The sequence below is a fragment of the Coturnix japonica genome, chromosome 1 (genome assembly GCF_001577835.2).
Source record: "Coturnix japonica isolate 7356 chromosome 1, Coturnix japonica 2.1, whole genome shotgun sequence".
NCBI lineage: Eukaryota > Metazoa > Chordata > Aves > Galliformes > Phasianidae > Coturnix > Coturnix japonica.
Window position 1 is genome coordinate 130,307,381 of NC_029516.1, and position 22,119 is coordinate 130,329,499.

General features: G+C 43.0%; 1 protein-coding gene across 1 annotated transcript; it reads left to right on the top strand.

The window, feature by feature from the left end:
* The first annotated feature begins 1,588 nt into the window (after positions 1–1,588).
* Positions 1,589–21,840, top strand: SLC15A1 (solute carrier family 15 member 1). The gene is made up of 23 exons (XM_015851531.2): positions 1,589–1,699; positions 4,147–4,178; positions 6,896–6,980; positions 7,054–7,195; positions 8,573–8,692; positions 8,850–8,949; positions 9,187–9,277; positions 10,528–10,611; positions 12,061–12,143; positions 13,271–13,357; positions 13,964–14,053; positions 14,396–14,440; positions 14,544–14,576; positions 14,696–14,784; positions 15,593–15,674; positions 16,908–17,033; positions 17,558–17,707; positions 18,026–18,075; positions 18,661–18,768; positions 18,906–19,002; positions 19,419–19,565; positions 20,345–20,452; positions 20,940–21,840. The coding sequence occupies exons 1-23, from the start codon at positions 1,696–1,698 to the stop codon at positions 21,129–21,131; spliced, it is 2,145 nt and encodes a 714-aa protein (XP_015707017.1). The 5' UTR covers positions 1,589–1,695; the 3' UTR covers positions 21,132–21,840.
* The last annotated feature ends 279 nt before the right edge of the window (positions 21,841–22,119 follow it).

The window sequence follows — 22,119 nt, forward strand, 5'->3', positions numbered from 1 at the left end:
CTGGCTCATGTTCTCGGTCTTTAAATAATCAATAGTTGTTATCAGCTTTTCAATTTGGTCAAAGTCTCCTCATTGCCTTTCTCTGCCTGGGCCTCAAGAAAACAATTGTACCAACTTCCCCTAAACCTTGAGCTGAGCTCTACTTTGTGGCACTTAATTAATGACAGAGTGAGATACCCATCAATTAAAATATCCACCCATACAGCCAAGATGTTTGTGCTGGGACACATTCTTGGAATAATTCACAGTTTTAACCTGCTCAGTTTACAGAAGTCACATACCGTACTTTCTAATCACCACAGGTAGCTTAACTGTTTGAAGTTAGGCTCCCTAAGTTCTCTGTTATGCCTTGAAAATGCACTGCGCTCCCTCCAAGTACGAGGCTTTACAGAAGGAAGGTGAAGCTCTATCCCTGAGGAGCATTTGCTGTTAGTAGTCCTGCTGTCTTCTCAGCTCTCCTATGAAATAGGCCCAAGAAGCAACTCCAAACCCTCTGAGCTCAGCCTCTGCTCCTGTCACTGGGATGGTGACAAAAAGCTCCCACAAAGATCATCCTTAATACAGCAGCTTTCTGGATACTCATCAGAAGGAATCCTCTGTTTTCATTTTTAGGGCATTTGTGTGGCAGTTTTTGTCATGTTTGGCTTAAGAGAGGCCTTGAGTTCTGAGAGATAACAGGAGCGGAAGCCGATGTGACCCACGTAGTGTGTTTATCTCGAACTAGTAGGAAAGCCTGCAGCCTCTCTCATTCTGCACTGCTCACTTGGATGTCTCCCTCCAGGACGTGACATTTGAGGCTCTCCAAATTGGAGACATAGGATTTTGATGGGTGGACTGTTCAACGGACAAAGAACCGGCTGCAGGATCACGTCCAGAGTGTGGTGGGCAATGCCCCGGGCAAGCTGATCTAGCTGTGCATGTCCTTGTTCTCTGTAGGGGAATTGGACTAGTTGGCCTTTTAAGGTCCCTTCTAATGCTAATGATCCTATGTCCAAAACTTTAAGAGTCAACAGTAACTAATAGGGGGTAGTGCTCCTCTAAGCAAACTACCCCCCATGTAAAGCAACATCAGCAACTAATGTTGAGCTCTCCAACAGGATCAAGGAAGCCTTCTGTGTACCTGAATTAAGCGTGGGCTATGGGTGCTCCTCGTTATTACCCGAGAAGAAACCAACCTGCCCAGCAGCAGCCAGGTAATCATTAAGTGCGTGCTGCAGGAGGCCAGCAGAGCGATTGCATAAAGCCTTGTCTCGTAACAGCAGCAAGCATCAAAGGGCTCTATGCTTCCTGCGGGAGGAATTTCTCTTTTGGCACCACCGACTGATATTTTGCTGTTTCTGTGCAGCTTTCCTAATCCACCCCAAAACCCAACAAAACAAAACCACCACCAACAAAACCCACAGTAAATAAACCAAGTCCCCAAACCCTCGTCCAGACAAACCCGGCAGTGAGCACAGAGCTGCCTCCACCTCGGAACCCCGTCGGGCCGAGGGCGGACACCCTCCCGCAGCCTCCCCGCGCCCCTCCCGCACCTGCGCGGCTGCGGGCGGCGCCGGGACCGGCCGGGGCGGGGGCCCAGCAGAGCCGCCTTAAATCCCTGCCGCCCCCGGCTCCTTCCTTCCCTCCCGCTGTCCGCTCTCTGTCCGTCCCTCGGTCCCTCCGTCCCCGCGCGGCCGCCAGCAGCGCGCCGGCCCCATGGGTAGGTGCGGGGATGGGCGGGTGGAGCGCGGTGTTCATCCCGCTGTGGGGTAGAGCTGTTTTCAGAGGGAGTTTGACAGAGGTTGAGTTGTTCGGCGGTTTGAGGTGCCCGGGAGGAGCCGTCGGTGCGGCTGGTCCTCTAGACTGGAGCTCTGCCTGGGCTCACAGCATGAGATGCCCGACAAAACTAATGTCGGGTGCTCAACATGGGATGCCCAGATAAGACCGATATGGGGTTCCCAGTACAGGGTGCTCAACAAGACCAATGGGGGATGGCTGGCAAGTCCAACACAAGTCCCATAATGTGGGATACCCAATACGGAGTGCCCAGCGGGACCAATGCAGGGCATCTAATGCAGGGTGCCCAATGCAACCAGTGCAGCTCAGATGGGTTGGCTGCATCTTGTACTGGTGATGAGCAGACAGAGCTTGCCCCAAGGCACCTGGTCCTGCTGTCTCGTTGGGGAAGATGATGGCACCCCTGTAAGGGAGAAACCCTCTGTACCCATGTAGCATCAGGCTTACTATGCTATGGGTTTGTTTAGTGCTCGTTGTGTCAGCCTCCTTTTGGAAGGGGGTCTGCAGCCGCCTGTCCTGGGGACAGCAGCATCCTTGTGAGGCTGCTCCAGGAGGAGGCAGAGACTCACCCACATGAGAGCAGCTGGCTGTGAACCAGGAACATCCCTTGGGAGATCTCGAGCTGGTAAAAAAATAGGTCAAAGGAATATCAGGAATATCTCAAGGAAATACAGCATGTGGCTGCTTGGAGTGAAAAAGAGTAGTTCTAGGGCTTGCTTTTTGTGGGGAGAGAATGAGTTACTGAGGTTTGCCCTGAAGAGGGAGTGCTCTGACGTCCAGATCTGTCACTGAAATTAGTGCAGGGTGCCAAGTGTTCTGTTTGTTTGGAGGTCTGTACCTGAGGCTGCTTGGGAAGTTTAGGTTCTTATGTTGATATGTTGGCTACCTGAATAACACTGCTTATGTACCACATCATATTTCTATATATAATGTTGTATTCTTTATAGAATTGTGGGTTTGTATGTGTGTATGTAGATATTACAGAGTGTCCGTGCTGAATGGAGGGAATAAAGTCAAAGTAGTTGACACACAGGTGTCCAAAAATGAAGTCATACAATTCTCTGGGGAATGGTGATTTCACCCTCTAGCAAGGTGAAAAAAAGCCACTAAAACAACAAAGCAGCCACCTGCCAGTTCCATGGTTATTACTGTAATGATGATTTAGTTTTCACCCAAGGCTGAGGTAGTGGATTGGAGCAGGCTGCTCAGGCTGGTGTTCCCTGAGTTTTGTGGTGTATGTGTTTGGGAAATGCCAGAAAGCAGAAATAACTATGGAGTTAGGAAGACTATCACTAGTGCTTATCTACCTTCCATGTATCTGCTCACACAAGTTGTGTGGGGGATGTTGCCAGTACCCTTAATGATCTGGTATTTGCACGTGTCCTTAAGTTGGTGCATTAGCGCTTTCTGGATGTGACCTGAGTTTTAGGAAATACATTCTCACATTGCCTTCTTAATATATTCTGTTCTTCCCATAAAGGCAGCTATCCAGAGAAGGAAAGAATTGAGTAATTGATCTTATTTTTTTAAGCTTTCCAAAAAGGCTTTATTAAAGTATCATGCCCAACACCATAGTGTTGCCGTCAGCTGTTCTCATCTGTTTTGAACTATGGACTAAACTGTTAGCAAACATATTTTTTCTTATAGGGAACTATTATGGGCTCACTTATTTTGCAGGCAGGGATTTCAAAGTTCACATCTTGTTCTTGGCCTTATCTTAATGATAATGAACTTGTTCATGTGGTGCTCTGGGAAATGCTGACATCCACTTTGTGGGTGCTGGTTTCCCTCTGGTGTAGTGCAAGTTCAGCCAAGCGTACCCTGATGGACAGTGCTCACAGGACCCTCCAGATCAGCCTCCAGATCACACACACATGTGTGGCCATGTGCATCACCAGTTGGGCTGTGTGCTCAGCACTTGTTATGTCTGAGTGATGGGCAGGACTCAGCAGGGCGCTTCAGCTGTTCTCCTCACCCTCAGCTTGTCCTGGAGGTGACAGCCCTGTGAGTGAGCTGAAGTGGGGTGTATCTCCAGAGGTGAACTGTGTGTGCTGTGCAGTTGTGGGAGTGCTCGCCACAGTGAAGGCAGCACTTTACCTCATCACTCCTTCTCCACGTTTCCCTGGCAGGTTATGTGATTTTAAGCTTTAGATACATTTTAGTCTGAAAAACAAGAGGAAATGGAGCTTTTTGATAGTCTTTTTGCACTGTGAGTCCCTCTGACTGAAAATTCACTTATCTTAAGTCTATGTGTGGTTAATGAACAATACTCGATTTGAAGGTGAGCTTTTCCCATGTTTCCCTTTGGCTTTAAAGAAGTCTGACTCAGTTTGCTTTAACACGTGTTGTTTTCTTCCTTCTCCCCCACAGCTGCGAAAAGTAAGAGTAAGGGCCGCTCAGTGGTAAGTATTGCTCTCTTATGCTATAGCGAGTTGCTGTGCTTGCTCTTTGGGTTACTTTGGATAAACTTAGCTGTGCAAGAAGAAAACAACCCCAAATCAAAACAGCAAAAAAAAAGCAACACCCTGTAAACATAAGATAAACATACTTCATATGTAAAGTAATGAGTTACTGGCCAACACAAACAGCAGATAGCCTGGCAGCTTCCTACAGCCCAGCCAGGCATTGGCATGCTCACCTGATAAGAGGGCTGAAGAGCCTTTGGCCACAAAGATACCAGCTGGGAGGGGAGGGTCCCCAGAGCTCATCCTCACTGTCACTGAGCTGTCAGCACCTGCTGGCTCTCCTCATGGCTTTCTTCCTTGTGAGTCTTTGAATTGTTAACAGCACCTCTTGGCAGTCCTACATCTGTCTGCAGCCTTGAGTTTCTTATCTTTCAAGGCTTTACTCTGCAGACTTTCCCACAGCTTCCTCAGTAGCTAGCCAAGGGTGTGCAGTTGGGTGGTGCCAGTCCTCAACCTGGGATCCCCAGGGCAGGGGAATGTTATGGGGTGTTATAAATAAGATGCAGCTTCTGGGTTCTTATCTATTCTGTTGTGGATTGAGTCCTTTCTGGACATAGGGATCACAACAGTTGTGTCAGTAAATGCGTGCATGTGTAATGCATGAAGGCACAGATAATAGATGCTGAGACAAACCTTTCATGATAGTTCCTCATGACTCTGGAGCAATGTTCATGCTCTACTTCTAATCTTTTCCTTACAGCTTGTTCCTCCTGTGCTCTCAAACAAGGCTTCTCCTCCCTGGCTTGCTGTGTGGCTGCACAAATGTTTGCATGCTTCATGATCATTCCCTGGCTTGTGCTCTCTCTTCTGTGTGACCTCCAGGCTGCTGAAAGTGGTGCCCGGGTTGGGGGTGGTCATCTGGAGCAGCTTATATGTTCAGCTGAGAGAGACCAGCACTCCTATCTGATCATCATAGAATCATAGAGTGGTTTGGGTTGATTGATACCTTAAAGCCCACTCAGTTCTAACCCCTCTGCTGTGGGCAAAGCTTCCACTCACCAGCTCAGGCTGCCCAGGCTCCCATCCAACCAGGTTGTGAATGCTTCCAGGGATGGTGAATCCACAGCTTCTCTGTGCAGCTGTGCCAATGGAATTTGAGATAAATGTGGATGGTCTTCATATATAGAGACCCCTCTTCCAGTCTGTGGAGGACGTGAGAAATCAAGAGCAATAGATCTGTTTAGGCTTCTGGTTTCTGTTGCTCTAAAGCTGAATGAGTCGCACTCAGTGCTCACCTTGGCTGAAGTCAGATTCTTTGAATGAAAATTGTTTGCCAAACCACAGATAAAACATGCACAGCAATAGCCAAGGAGACAGCAGTTGGGGCTGCTTGGTCATCCTCAAGGCTGAGTAATTCTAAAGCCAGTGACGCTCTCACCACTTCTACTTCAATTTCTCTTTCATTATTTACAAAAAGCTTATTGCAGCACACTGGTTTTGTCACATGCTGTGCTGCTCATTAAGGCTTTGTCCAGAGTTTACTGGTGATGTGATCTCTCTGATTTACCCACTCCAGGCAGGATTTCCCCATATCAGGTTCCTTTCCTTCCATGCTGCTTAAATTTCATCAGTTTCACCTGTGAAATGTCTTACACCCCTCAACTATTTATTATCAACCCTTCAGATATGCACTGCTTTTTCATTCCTTTGCAGACAGCTCGCATAGACACACTTGTTTATTCTTAAGCACCAAAGCCAGAAACATTTAAATATCAGCTTTATATGGCTCACGGGTGCTATATTCAGATGGCTCTCAAGCCCTTGTAAAAGTATATTATCCTATTATTCCTAGCTGTCTTTCTGATAATATCCAGATGCAATAAAGTTTATTTGAAATTAATCTACAGGTAAAAATGGCTTTAATTTCCTTATACAGATAATGGTTCACCCAAAGATCAGACCATATGCTCACCCACTAAGAAAAGCATGTGGTCAGAAATTTAATGTCCAGTTCCAGTGGTTAGAGTGAATTTGCAACTGAGGGATGGCTTTCTTCTCTGTCACAATGGGACAGAATTGTGTAATAAGTTGTGTTGAAGCAGCCAAGGAGATGCCCATCACAACAGTGGAAGGATCAGGAAATCTGGCAGATGGTGCTGTGCAGTTTTAGCCTAGGAGTTAAGTCAGTTTTATTGGCAAGAAATAAAGGATTCTTTGCAAAGCAGAGAACCTGTAAGGATAAGGAGCATACCTGAGATTTGTTTGAAGGAAATGGTTAATTAAATGATTGTCCCAACTGGCAGTATTTATCTGTAGAGCCAGGCTTCACATTTCCTTGTGCTGCTGGGGCATGGGGTTTCTTTTCCAAGAATGTTGGCTTTTTGCTTCTTTGATTACCAGTCAAAATTACTGCCATTGTGTAAGATTTCAGATGTGCGAAGTGCAATAGCTGGAAATCAAATAAAGCCTTGCTAAAGACGTCATGTGAAGAGAAGATGGGAAGTGTGAGAGCTGAGAACCAGGAGGAGAAAGTGGGTATTGACTCTTGATTCAGGCGAATGGCATCCTCCCACCTCTGCCCACACAGCCTCCTCACCCTGAGCACCCACCTGCTCTGACAGCGGCTGGATGGAGATCGCTCAAGCAGTAGTGCACGGCACACTGTGGTAGTCTGTGCTGCATAGCTCTGAGCCCCTGCTGTCTTTTGTTTCCAGCCGAGCTGCTTTGGTTACCCCCTGAGCATCGCCTTCATTGTGGTGAATGAGTTCTGTGAGCGCTTCTCCTACTATGGCATGAGAGGTACAACCCAAATCCTGCGTCCACTTGTCTCTGCTGCTACTCTGCTTTGTAACCTATTTTGTCCTCCCTACAGCTGTGCTCGTATTGTATTTCAAGTACTTCCTGCGGTGGGATGACAACTTTTCTACAGCCATCTACCACACGTTCGTTGCTCTGTGCTACTTGACGCCCATCTTGGGAGCGCTGATTGCAGACTCTTGGCTGGGAAAGTTTAAGTAAGTGCTTATTCTTCTCTCAAAAAGCAAACAAACAATAAACCCAAACCAATATACTTTAGGATCTTGGCATTTCCACCCCCCCTATCATATCTGAAACTGCACCAGGGATTACCAAAATTACTGATCTGCTCGTGTGTTAAGCTCAGCACCTGCAAGTAGCCATTGAAATGGTGAAATAATACGTCACCTGGTATTGAGACCTTTAGAATATATTCTAAAACATTTTGTGATTTCAGTATTGCCTTGAGTCAGTGGGAGGTCCTACTGAACTGCAACATTCTTAAATTATGAACTATTTATGCTTGCATGCAGTTGTTCAGAGAAGTAATGCTGAATGAAGTGCTTTAAATGCTTTATAGTATAGCCAAATTACTTTTAACAGCCTGATCTTGCTCTTCTTTATAAATGTCATGATTCTAATAGTGTTTACTTTGCCAGAAAAAGCCCAATAAAGAGTTTTATTGAGGGCTATGAGCGAGGAATGCTGTCAAAGGTCTCCCAGAGATTAGAGATGGAGCTGTCCTTGGAGCTGGTTGTCTGCAGTTTGTGGTCTTCTGCCAGGCTGATGGCCCTGGGAGACCAGCTCTGTAATCACTGCCAGGTGTGCTCTTTGTAGTTGGTCTGATCAGTGACGTCTCTTTGCAAACAGTTTGATGCCTTGCAGGTAGAACACGTGTATCCATTAGTTTAGATGGCATGCTTTAAAGAAGAACCTGATCACCAGATGAGTGCTTCCTCTACTGCTCTTTCATCAGGAAGCTCCAAGCTTGCTGTGGGGCTTTCATCAAACAGATCTGGGTTGTCCTAGATCCCTGAGCTTTGCCCTTTATTACTGTGGGCTGCTTTCCCTCTGGGGCTGCTGTTTCTGGAAGATGAACAAGAGCCAAGTACTTAATTTCCATCAAAGTGTGAATGGAGCCTGTTCTTCCGTACAAGGAAGAAGAATGGACGTTAAAGGCATGGGAGACATGGTGATTTTGTAATATTGCCTTCAGAACAGTATCTCTAGGGGAGCTTTAAAAATATGTATTTAAAATATATTTAAGCTGCATGGAGGAAAAAGAAATAAAAGAACATAGAGAACATTTAAGCAATATTAAAATTAGCATAAGTTGCATATCTTAGTAGAGTAGTCAATTTGTACTTCACTGTATGTGAAATACAACATGGAATTTTCTTGAGCTGGTGATTAAACAGCAACCACTGAAGATTTAAATATTTCCCATGACATCGTGATGCTTAGAGAACCTATTTGTCATAGCGCCTTGCTTAGTTAAATAACGTTATATGATTAAGCAAAAGTCTGCATCAACTATGTGTATGTATAAACTTTTAGTTGTCGATGTAAAAGTTTATCTCTTCTCTTTATAACAGGACCATTGTGTCCCTGTCCATTGTCTATACAATTGGGCAGGCAGTCATGGCTGTAAGCTCCATAAATGACATGACAGATCACAACAGAGATGGCAATCCTGATAACATCGCAGTGCACATGTGAGTTGACCCGTACATGCATGTTCTCCAGGCTGGTGGGTGGACAGCTTAAGACTTAAAATGACACTACTTGCATTTTGACTGTCTTGCAGTCAACATTTTATATACAACTAAGATAGCAGAATGATTTCTTTTTTCTTTTTCTACTTTATCCCAGTGCCCTGTCTATGACTGGCTTGATTCTCATTGCACTTGGAACGGGAGGTATCAAGCCCTGTATCTCTGCATTTGGTGGGGACCAGTTTGAAGACCACCAGGTATCTTTCAGATTTTCAGTCATACGTGTATCTTTACCAATGCTTGGCTACTACTGTAATACAATGGAGTACATACTTAGAAAAGTGCCTTGGTGTAGTGCTTTGTGAGTGAAGAAGGTAGATATCAATTTGTCTTGAACTGTGCAAACTAAGTTGGTTCAATCTAAGCTAAATAAAGTGGCTCTGGCTGGCCCTTTCTAAAACCATTTTTGAAAATCCTTTTTGTTCTTACTGTAGGAAAAACAAAGAAGTAGATTCTTCTCTATCTTTTATTTGTCCATTAATGCTGGAAGTCTCATATCCACTGTAATCACCCCAATTCTCAGAGGTAAGTCCACACATTTGTTCATGAGGTACTTAAATGGCAATAAAGGATGAGTGTTGGAATGCGAGTCATACAGGCTAAAATTAACAGGAAATTCAGTCTTCAGGTTTTCTTGTGTGTCATCCGACTTGTCAAGGATGAAGTACTACTAAAGAGGGTTTCCAGTCTGGGTTGCTTTTAGATCTAGTGCTTCTGATCCTGAAGAGATATGCTCAAGCCACCACAAATTCAGAGGCTAAAGTCTATTTTAATTCCATAGAGGTACAAATACTGCACTTCTTCCAACGCCTTTAAAACAGTCACTCAAAGTTGTGTTGTTTGGTGAAAAGGGAAAGTGGGAGTGCTCTGCTCTGGAACTGAAGGAGATTCTTTCTGAAGTGTGCCCACACAAAGTGTAGAAGCATTTATGAATGTGCAAACATGCTGATCCGTGTGGTAAATCATGTTTTTATACGGTACAAGGTTGGTTTCTCTTCTGCTTATAGCAAGCTTATACAGCTGGTGCAGGGATGTGATGGAGTGAGTTTGAGGAAGACCGCTTTTGCTCAGGAGTGAGAGAATACGATGCAATCTCTGGAATAATCCTAGTGCACTGGGCTGCAATTCTAGCCCTTCAGTTCCTTCATGGCAGCTGACTGGAACAGACCATATGGAAGCGTTTTAGGGGTCTGCTTTATGCAAATTCTACTCTTTCCCAAAACAGAAGGAGACATGCAGGTGCTGCAACACGTAGTTTGCTTCCATGATGATGCAGGGTGAAAACTACCTTGGAAAAAACTAACTAATTTGATTGAAGAAAGCTGTACCATGACCTTCTGTAATTGCTTAAATAAAAAATTATTTAAAAAAAAATAATCAAAATATTAATTAGCTGCAAGCTGGTTTTTTTTTTCCCTTATGAAAATGTACCAGCACAGATTGCCCAGAGACTGTACCAGAGTGAGTCTCCCTTCTTTGGAGACCTCCAATAGTCACCTGAACGTGGCACTGGGCAAACTGCCCTGGGTGGCCCTTATTGAGCAGAGAGTGGGACTAGAGGTCCCTTCCAACCTCTACCGTTCTAAGATTTCTGTGATGCATTATTCCCCTTCTCAGTAACATAAGTTGAACTGCATAGTGATCATTCACCTTGTCAATTATCAGCAGAGACTTCTTTTCCCTTGAGTCAACAATGAATGCAAGGAATAGAAACTCTATGTGAAACATTGGCAGCAATCTCTGGGATTTGTATCTAACGTTACTTTATATTTCAGCTCAAGAATGTGGCATTCACAGCAAACAGCAGTGCTACCCGCTGGCATTTGGAGTTCCTGCCGCCCTCATGGCTGTTTCATTAGGTAAGTTGGATTGTTTCCATCTTGCTTTCTTGCTGTGCTTAGGTGATAATGATTTCTGAATCACGAGAAAGTAATTGAAATCTGCAAGTATGAATTTCTAGAAATACCTGATTATTTCTGCAATATGTGACTTGTGAAACTTTTTAGGAGGGAGGGCAGAATGACCCAAAGATTCCCTCTTAAAAAGGAGAGACTGGTGGAGCTGAGGCACAATTAATCTGAACGGCTGTTAACGAGGGTAGACTGTGACAGGACAAGGGGGAATGGTTTTAAACTGAGAAATGGGAGGTTTAGGTTGGATATTCGGAGGAAGTTTTTCACACAGAGGGTGGTGACACACTGGAACAGGTTGCCCAAGGAGGCTGTGGATGCCCCATCCCTGGAGACATTCAAGGCCAGGCTGGATGTGGCTCCGGGCAGCTTGGTCTGGTGGTTGGTGACCCTGCACATAGCAGGGGGTTGAAATTAGATGAGCATTGTGGTCCTTCTCAACCAAGGCCATTCTATGATTCTATGTTATGATATAGAATAGTCATGTAATATCCTGTCTAAATTGCTTGGTATGCTAGGTTATCTAAATAAAAGGTCTTCTAAATGTAGGATAAGGATTCAGAAAATGCAATTTTCAGGTATTGTTCATAGTCCAGGCAGTGAACTGTGTGGAGTAATTGCCCTTTTACTAGTGAAATACAACACTGGTATGCCAGCGTTTATCAAAATGGTGTATTTTTACTAGCTGCACTGCAGATTGCTCCTTGAGCCTTTCAGCTGCCATACAAAGACCAAGAAATTGATGCTCACATCAGCAGATTTTAGAAGTTGCATTTTATTATCTGATTTTGTTTTTTCCCACTGGTTTGGCTGGTGTATGCTGCAGTGTTTCTCCTGGACATGGCACCCAGGTGGGACACCAGCTCTGCTGTCACTGTCTTATCAGTGCACCCAACCCAGGGTGACAGCAGCTGCTCGTGTTAGCCCGCACCTTGCCAACACGTGGGAGGGTGAGGCTGGGAAACGTGTCTGCGTGTGGGAGCTGAGAGAATGCTGACAAATGCTGTGGCGCAGGTGACGCCTCACGTGTCCCTGAGTGATGTGACATGCAGTGTCCTGGGCTCTTGAGTCCCTATTGAAGTGCAGCAAGGCCAAAGAGCAGATCCAGAGTGGCGGTTGCTTTGACCGTAACTCATATACTACCAAGAATGGCCACTAACCCCAAGAGTATCAGGGTTTAGTCCTGTGTCTTTATATAGTAATATATAATAGTAATATTTATCAATATTTATTAATTTGATTTGTTTTGCTGTACAATAATATGGCAATAGTCAAGTTTGTTACTCCTTACAGAGTTTACTCCCAACTTGATGCAGCTACTTAATTATGTTTTTCACACTAGATTCTTTGCCACTGTTTCCAATTAACCACAGATTCCTTTCTGTTTGCTTACTGCAGTTGTGTTCATAGCTGGAAGTGGGATGTACAAAAAAGTTCAACCTCAAGGCAATATAATGGTCCGAGTCTTCAAATGCATTGGAGTAAGTAGTGCTTGTATTCTCAAAAAGTCTGACAGGAACCTTTAAAGCTGCTCAGTACATAGTGCAGAATTCTTATATTGGATGAGGAAAACTCTTTTCTTTCCTGAAGACTTCTTACTTACACCTCCAAATGTAGTCTGCCTTTTTACTTGTCTTTATTCATATCTCAATTGATACACACAGAAAACAAAGCAAGATGTTAACAATGTGTTAATATATCCCATCTTCTGGGAATTATCCTTTTGCTCATTCACGTACTTTTATACAGCTTTATAGGGAGACAGGCAAGTATGCTCTGACCTGAGTCAAGAGGCAGTAGTATAACTTCCCATAAAGAATTATTGGCTATTGAAAGAGTGTATTGTTTACAACACAGAGAATATTGGTCTACCCTGTGCTAGGGAGACTGGGACATTATATATCAGTGAGAGCCTGTGAGAAAGGGAGCTAAATTTGCCTTCCTAGCTCTGCATATTCCAAACTTGGCAGTGTCTCAACTTTGAGATCAAGGCACTTCTCTCATTCATGGGCTTCCCCATTCTCCATGCAGACCTGTGAGGCTGTTACAGCCCAGACCGTTGCTTGTCCTATGAACACTTCACAAACCAAATCTCTGTATGTGCCTCTGGTTGTTTCATAGACTACTGCCCCTATGGCCCTGCCCAGCTTGCCTTTGCATGTTATTGCACTCAGAAAGTTTGTGGAGTCCTTCAGGACTATATTTTGTGCATGTTAAGTACCAGTGAATTTCTACAAGTTGCAGTTTCTTATTGTGGAGTGTGCTCTTACAGCCATTCAGTTCTGAGGAGCCGTGCATCTGACATTCTCATGCTATATGTAAGTTGGTCTTAAGTATGCAGGTCTCCCAGTTCCTAATAGCAATCCACTTTAGAGCTGCTCAGAGCAGCTCTGCTTAGTTTACCTGATCCCAGGTACAAATTTGACTGGATAGGCAGTATGAAGTCTTAAATGCACTATTCCTTCCAGTGCTTGCAGCAGGTAACAGGGGTCACCCCGGCACCCTCTAAAGTGCTAGAAGCAGGAGTGTCACTTGTAATAATAGAAGCTGTTTTACAGTTAAAAGTATTTTAACGTTATTTAACAAAATTCTAACGGGTTCTCTCCAGTTTGCCATTAAAAACAGGTTCCGGCATCGCAGCAAAGAGTATCCCAAAAGAGAGCACTGGCTAGACTGGGCAAGTGAGAAGTATGATGTAAGTACTGTGTGAGCACTGCTGTACCTCAGCATCCCCTGGCCCCAGTCTGTGTGCTGTCTGCTCCGATCCATTGCCCTGGGAGCTGGGTTAACAGCTTTTGCACCTCTTGATCACATATAAGTTACTGGCTTATGTCCCATAGCCCCCTGGCTGTGTCCTTTGCTCCCTGCACCCTACACACCCTGCACTTCTGTTGGTGTCAGCACAAACCTTAGCCCCTCCCCCTTATTTTACTTTTGCCTATATGTAATTCTCGCGCATGAAATGCATTCCACACTTCCTTGTCATTTAAGTGCCTCCTAAGCAGCACTGCTAAAACCTACCAGGAAAACAGCACAGCTTAGAGCTAAATCTGTTGCTGTGGGGGTATGCCAAGAAGCACAGACATTCCTGCTGTCAGTGCTCCCTTTAACTGGCACCCCACCCTGGTCGGGTGTTCTTAACAGAAATTAGGAGTAGTTCTGGCAACATCCAAAGTTCAGGATATGGGTAAACACTGCACGAGAGGTCTCGTGTCTCCACCTGCTGCTGCACTGCAAATTGCAGTGCAAGTGTTGGGTTTTTCACTGAGATATATACATTTGTATTTCTCCTTATCTACAGAAACGACTGATTGCTCAGACCAAGATGGTGTTGAAGGTGCTTTTCCTTTACATCCCACTCCCCATGTTCTGGGCACTTTTTGACCAGCAGGTAAAATGGAAATGCTTTCCTTTGCAGTTCTAAATGTGCCCCGTTGCTCTGCGTTCTGGAGGCATTGTACCTAAAAAGATCTTTGTGTAAGGGCGGGAAGTACTCCACAGATAGTTCAGCCCAGTTATGATGCACAGAGGTTACTCTGAATCAGCGCTCACACAGTATCCTGTGATGGACCGTGAAGATCACTTTGTTCAAATGTTCATGTTCTTGTAGCAAGCTGTCTTTGCTTTTACTGTACTGTCCACTTTTCTGAACACTTTACTTAGGAAAACAATTCAAGAGGAAATTTGGGAGACTTATTAACCATGGGATTTAACTCTCTCTTCTTCCGTCAAGGGATCGAGATGGACACTGCAAGCCACAACAATGGATGGGGACTTTGTAGGTTACTTGTTTTTATTTCCCCCTACAAGTTTACCTTTCAGACCTGTTTCATTTGTTATCATAATACTAACATCTGTGTTATTTTTTTCCCCCCCACTAGGGAGCTATTCAGATTCAGCCAGACCAAATGCAGGTATAATAATCTCCTAATTGACAATCCTAAGCACTTCCCCATGATATACATGATATATTTGTAAAAAGGGGCTTTGAAAAATACTTACTTCTTTTTCTCTTTATGTTCATCTTTAACAGACTGTCAATCCGATCCTGATTATAATAATGGTCCCAGTTGTAGATGCTGTGATTTATCCTTTAATCCAGAAATGCAAGATCAATTTTACGTAAGTTGATGTTTTTACCTGAGTTCAGCAGAGGTTCATTTTAGTGGCTTCTTTAAGATGCTCTTCTTGCCCTAAAGAAAAGCAGGCTTTCAGCCAAGAGAAAAACGATATAGTATTAAAAATGGGGTTAATAATTAAAACATAATAAAAGAACTCTGAGAGGTAAACAGGCACCGCAGACCACAGGAGCAGAATTTAATAGGAAAGTGATAGTGTGGTTTCTCTTCAAGGTGAGGTCAAAGTGCTTTGACTACAGAAAAGATGTTATTTACCATTAATGTCTTCCACTTCCCCATGTCTAACACTCTCCACCCTCACCAAGTATCGTAAGTAGAAACACAACACAACCTTTTGCATCTGATATCTTCTGGGCTTAAAACTACCTGAGACCAGATGTATTTTCCTTCCAGTCCCAGGGAGGTGTTTTCACACAGAAGTGTTCAGTGAGCCAGTTTTAGAGGGTACTGCGTGTTACTTTTAATATTGGCAATGAACTGGCCAGCATTTGCAAGCAGGAGGAATGGAAAAGGCTCACCAAACCGAACAAGATACAGGAAAGCTACTGGTTTCTAGACTTCTGTCAGCACTAGTGATGCTTCTGGACCTGGCTTACCTTGAGCTTGGGTGGATCTGTTACAGGAGTGGCTCAAGCTTCCAGCAACCAGCTCCTCAGCTTATTGCCCTGTGATGGTGATAGTCTGCTACCTGTAGCCCTATTAATTTCCCACTGCAGAAAAGAAAACTAACGATTGAAGCTTTGAATCAAATATTTGTCTTAACTTATAGATATGTTCTGTTGCTGCATTAGGCCCTTGAGGAAGATCACTGTTGGCATGTTCCTTGCTGGCCTGGCTTTCGTCGCTGCTGCCCTTTTGCAAGTGCAAATAGATGTAAGTTCAGCCAGGTGCATGTACTGAATTCCAATACTTTGTTAATGCAGAACAGTCTCCTTAAGGTGAAAACAAGTCAAACACTGTGTGTAAAACACTTGTAAATCAGGAATATGTATGTGTGCAGAAGTAGAGGGAGTGAAAATACAAAAGTATCTTGCAATCCACTGATTTCATTGGTAGTAATATTAGACATAGGTAGTAATATTAGAGTGCTAATCATCGTCCTGCAAAACATCTCATTTGCTGTTATGATAAATCATGCATTAAAGGCAGCCTCAGGTCTTTAAACTGAGATTAGAAGCTAAAAAACAGAGATTTTCCCTAACAGGGAGATGCTTTGTACCCCTGATCTCTTCCAACATCTAAACTGGAGGTGAAGTGTGATTCGCCACAGCCTGGGAAGCATCATTGCACAATGAGCAAAGATGATTTTATGACACCTATTTAAGGCAGGACTCAGCACATCTTGATTTTCCTGCTTCAAAGGGAGAAGTCATGTTTAATACAAGTAAAAGATGTGGGTTTTCCTTGTAGCTGGGGAGTCAGTGATACTTCTGGAAGGTATCCCAAGGTCTGAATTGCCATCCCAAAGCGTCCACCTTTCTTAGTGCACTATCAAGATGAGCTGCTCACCTCTTAAATAACATTTGTGTGGAATGAGGAGATCTGCACCCTGCAGAAAGGAAGATTTAGGTCTGTTTTAGTTGTGTGATTGTACTTAATAAAAAGACTGAAGTACAGGAGGGCCGAGGAAGAATTGAAATAAGTGAGGCTCTGCAAGAGCAGAAGCTACGAACTGTTAGATCAGGTGGAAAGTGGAGTCTCCATAAGTTGGTCATTTTCTTTGGTGCTTATGTGTGTTTCTGAGCAGCATGAAGGCTGGGAAAAGAAGTCAGAACATGCATAAAGAAATTCAGAAACCCATGCTTTCCTAGGATAGGGGGAAAATGCCTGTCCCCTGAACTGTGGTGTCAATAGTAGCAGCACCTTGCAAGAAGAGGAACATAGAAGCACTGTGAAGGAAAAACATCCTTTCTGAGGGAGCAGTCGGAAAGCTTTGAGGCTAGTAACTAAAACATGATTAAAATTGCATTCTAATGGATGGCAGCCACAAATCATCGGGCAGGTGCTAATTTTCAACATGAGATGAATAACAGTGTAGTTATTACGTTACATTCTTCAAGTGGCTTAGGATAGAGCACTGATTTGCTTCTTTTTTTTCCCCTACAGAAAACTCTTCCAGTTTTCCCTGCATCTGGACAGGCCCAAGTCAAAATAATAAATCTAGGTAGTAGCAATGCAGAAGTTACATTTCTGCCCGATCTTCAGAACGTGACTGTTCTTCCTATGGAGTCAGTAAGTAAGGGGAGATGGGGAACAGAAAATCAAATTTGAATGGAGCAAGTCAAAGAGGTTCTTAACTAATGGTTGAAAATCGAGTATTTTCTATGGTTTATTTATTTATTTTTTTAACCCCATCTATTCATTTTAGGCATTTTCTTATGTTAAGGAATGATTTGTTACTAAAAACATACAGTGTTTCTTGCTCAAGAGATGCCATTTCTTAACAGTAGGGACTGCTGTTCCTTCTAATAAGAATAATACTAAAAATCCATCCAGGCCTAGAAAGTCACTGCGCTTACTGTAAGTGATCACTTATATAAACTGGAATATGTTTCTGTGGCTATCTCACTTGAGCTCCAGATTTTGCTGCTGAAGAACCCTTTCAGGGTCTTTTACAGCACAGTTTTGATGGTTAGCTCTGTTACTTTTGATGTAAGATCCCTGTACAATTTTGATCCCCTCAGATTTGGTGTTTCCTCCGAGGTAGAGACAGATGCTATCATGTGGGAATTCACAGCTGTTTGTCTTCTTTGTAGACCGACTACAGGATGTTTGAGACTTCCCAGTTAAAATCTGTAATCGTAAACTTTGGGAGTGAGAATAGAAGTCAAAGTATCGACTCAGCAAGCAGCAACACGCATACTGTCACCATTAAGAACACAGCAGCAGGCATTGTTTCTAGCTTGGTAAGTCTCCCTAAATCCTAAGAAGTACATTAGTGCCATAGCAACTGTCTATGTGGAGTGTGGGACTCCCTAAAGCAAACAGAACAACAGAAAATACACCAATATCTGACCAACCTAACTTGGAAGTTACTGTTTTGCTGAATTTACATGTGTGGTCTTAAAGAATTTTTGAGTAGATGTTTCTTAGCAGGAACCTAAATATAAGGTCTGGAATCTTGCTCTGAAACGTCTGTGAGTTCTCAGTTGTATGTAATAGTGTGTGTTTAAACTGTTCACTGGTGCCAGTGAAGCGTCTTGACTAATGGTCTCTTCCACCAGCACTCTGATAATTTCACATCAAAACCAGAAGAAGGAAAGACTCTAATCAGGTAAAATTGATTTTGTTGCTCAGCTTTTCGGTGGCATGACTACTTCTTCAGTCTCCCTCTTCTGGGGATTCTATTTGTTTAATGCCATTTTCTATACTGTAGGAGATGTCTGCTTGCTGGATGCCTCAGTTAGAGGTTCAGGGAGTATAGTAATTTCCAGAACAAAATTTATCTGAGCTATCTTATGTATCTATTTGGTGTATATCTTACCTAAATCTTGGAAGCAGGTTTCACACTGCCTAGATTTTTTTTGTTGTAGACAACGTGTCTACCTTCTTTTGAATTGTAGCTAAGAAATGTTCTACCAATTATATGGGTTGTTTTTTCCCTATATCTTCCATTTGTAGATGTGTTTGTTACTGTCAGAAGTAAGTACTCGCTTTCTTCATTTCCCAATGAAAGCAATAGGATTATGTAGGTTTGTCTTGCTTCTTGCATGAGCCATGTCTTTGGGGATTTACAGTTCTTTCAGAAGTGTTCATTTTCAAAAGTTAAAGGCTTAATACTCATACTGCCAAAACATGAAGTAAAACTTGCATTCCTTGAAATACTAACCACTGTGTTAATCGTTCTTATATGTTAAAGGTTTGTAAATAATCTGCCTCAGACAGTCAACATCACTATGGGTGGCACGGCTTTTGGAATACTGGAGGAGACAAGTATCAGTGATTACAGTCCTTTTGCAGGGGGAAGGTAAGCGCATCCCTTACCTTAATCTAACCACTTAAAGAAATAGACATACTTGACCCTGGGAAAAAGACATAAGATGTTTTAATTTACACAAAATTGTTCGTACATATGGGCTGAGTTGTTTTTTTTTCTTTCTTCAGAACAAATGAAATAGTAGTTACTGCAGGTTCAACTAATTGCACAACGACTTCAGAGGCGTTTGGATATGGTGGTGCTTATACGATCATAATCAACGCGGTGAGTTGCTGCTGAATGGACAACAGTTTTTCATTTTAATGTTCTTTAACTGAAAAACACTTGAACAATTATTTCTCTTGCTCTTACTTAAACATATAATTCTTACGTTAAACTGTCTGAACAGAAACACTAGCAAAGATAATGCTGAGTATGGTAATGACATACTACAAAAAAGTCCATATCAATCACTAGTGGCTTTAAATCCTTAGCCCTGCTTGACACAAAGCATTTGCATGAATTCTGCTGTGAAATAATTGCATTTCTTTGCATGCTGTGTGGTGCTTTGTACACAACACATTTTACTCTCACAGGACTTTATGTATGATTATATAGATGACACAGCACTGTTTAGAATTCCTCTGGTGTACAGAATCTTTACGGCTGTTCCTAATGCATCTTTTTTTTTTTACTGTTAGTGTTCTCAAGACGTGACTCAATTGAGATACATTGAAGATATCCAACCCAATACAGTCCATATGGCTTGGCAGATCCCTCAGTATTTCATACTTACATGTGCAGAAGTAGTCTTCTCTGTCACTGGGCTGGAGTTTTCCTACTCACAGGTAGGCTTTGCTCTTCAGATCATTCATGTGTTAGCTCAGGACTCTTAAGCTCCTAACCTGTACAAATGGAGATCTCCTGAGGCTTCTTGTTCTTAAAAGGTGATTCCATGTTACTGCTTTGTTTGAACAGTATTCTCTAGAGCCCCCTAGCAGGACTATGGGCAGGTGCAAAATGGACTTGTTTCACTAGCATTCTGTTTTCCACAGAGCTAACTTCAAGTATCACTTGAAGATTTGCTCACCAGTTTTCAAATCACCTCATACATGACTGTAAAACCAAACTGGAGACCCCTTAACTATAAACTGAGCCACCGCTGACACTTCTAAATCAAAGTTGCACCCGTTTAATTATTTTTTTGCCCTTGCATTCTTTGACAGCAATTTGTACACTTTAAATTCCTTTGTCTTTGAACTTCAATTTGTATTGCTAGCTCTGTGTTTCTTCCCTTAATTCTTAGTATCTTATGCAGTTATGAGAACGTATGTTGCAGCTTGGTTGGTTGTGAAGCGCTCCTTTTCTTCACTTAGTGTGTACAAAGTGAGATAGCAGGCATGTTTTACATTTGGCTACTTAGCACACACAGAGTAAAAAGTGCTTCACCAGCAATTAGAAAACTCTTGTTTCTCAAAGCTTTCTTGAAATCTGTTGAGTCTGAAACCTGAAACAGGTAAATAATTCCTCCTCCCCCATGGAGAACCAGTGTTATAATGTGAAAAATGCTGTAAACATCAGGAAGTGTTGGCAGTGTGACTAAAAGTTAAGTGCTTTCCTTCTACAGGCGCCGTCTAATATGAAGTCAGTGCTGCAGGCAGGATGGCTGCTAACAGTGGCTGTAGGTAACATCATTGTCCTTATCGTGGCTGGAGCGTCCAAACTCAGTGAGCAGGTAAGTGCACATGCAATCAGCGTGTCTTTGTATTACACTATTAGAAAGAGGCTCTTACATGAGGGGAGTCCTGGCTGATGTTTCTTCTGATGAAGAACATTTGGACAAATCTTCTTTAGACTACTTATGGCGCTCCCTAGTGGATCAAAAAGGGGTAAGAGAGGGAAGAGCCTGTCTTTGAAACATGTCTGTCAGTCCTGGTTTCAGCTGAAGTAATCAGAGACTGCATGAAATGCAGCTGTTTGAGGGGTTTCAGATGGAGAGAGAGAGAGAGAGAGCGCTTTGAAAGTAGAGTTACTAGTCTCACTCTCCACTGTGGTCCATGGAAACATACCTAATATTTAGTCCTCCAAAACATGCAGCACTTGTGTGTGCTGAGTTCCACATTTGGAACTGACCTCATTCCTTGCCAACAGTAAAATGGTGTAATTCTTTGGAAAAATAGCTGCTGATGGCTAAATTATACTTCTTTTTTTTTCTCTTCCAGTGGGCAGAGTATGTTCTCTTTGCTGCTTTGCTGTTTGCAGTTTGCATTATTTTTGCTGTCATGGCGTATTTTTATACGTACACTGATCCAAATGAGGTTGAAGCCCAGCTTGATGAGGAAGAAAAGAAGAAACAAATAAAACAGGATCCAGACTCATATGGAAAAGAATCTGAAGCTGTCTCTCGGATGTAGAAGGTGCATTTGAGAGCATTTGTAAATCATGGTAGCCCATTAAGTGTCCCTGCAATAACAGGAATCAGGGTATTGCTGACATCACTGGGTAATATACCTCATGTGAGAGACTAAGAAAAGCTGTTCTGACTTAACATACAGCCTCTTGGGAAGTGAGACGAAACGATTAATCTCTTGTACAGAAGATGGCATCCTGAGGAAACTCCTGCAGAATTTGCACTCTTAAAATGTACCTCAAGCTTGACACCATAGCATTAAAACATTGAAATTGCACTTGGCACTATTAGACACTCTAAAAAAAAGATGTATTTTTATACTGTATTTCAATTTTATAACGTGGAGGGGTGGGGGGAAAAAAGGTGTTGCCAAGAAATAGTAATTGAAGCCAAACTGTCTGCGTGACCCTTCTAGCCTTGCTGTTACTTGAAAGCAGGTCACATATGCCTTAAATTCTTTTGTATGTCCTTATGGATAGTGGGAGAAAAGCTCTTGGATTTCTCAGATTAAAATGTCTGTGCTCCACACAGCAGTAACTTGGACACGCACTGTGATGTGCTTCATGTGCTTATTATTAACTGCCCATTGGTATGTTCTTAATTAACTGTATTAATGGGATGTCCACTGAGGTGAACAGACAATGGCGAATGATGTTTTGAATAACCAACAGGAATAAAACTTGTGTTGTCACAAAATACTGAAAGCAGTGTAAGACTATGACTTACAGTTGCATGGATCTCCATCCACACACACATGTGGAATAGCATGTTGCTGGGGAGGAGGGGCTGGGGTGGCTGTTTGATCAGTTCAGAGAACTGGAGGAGCAGGGAGCAGTGTAAGCTCGGATGAAAGGGAGGGTATTGGCAGTGTGGTGTCATGGATGAGGTCAGTGCAGAAGCAGAAGCAGATTTTTTGCTATGTCATCTTCATCATTGCTTTCTTGGGCAGCAGATGTGGCCAAACTGCTTGTGCTTTGTGAAGGGTCATCTTC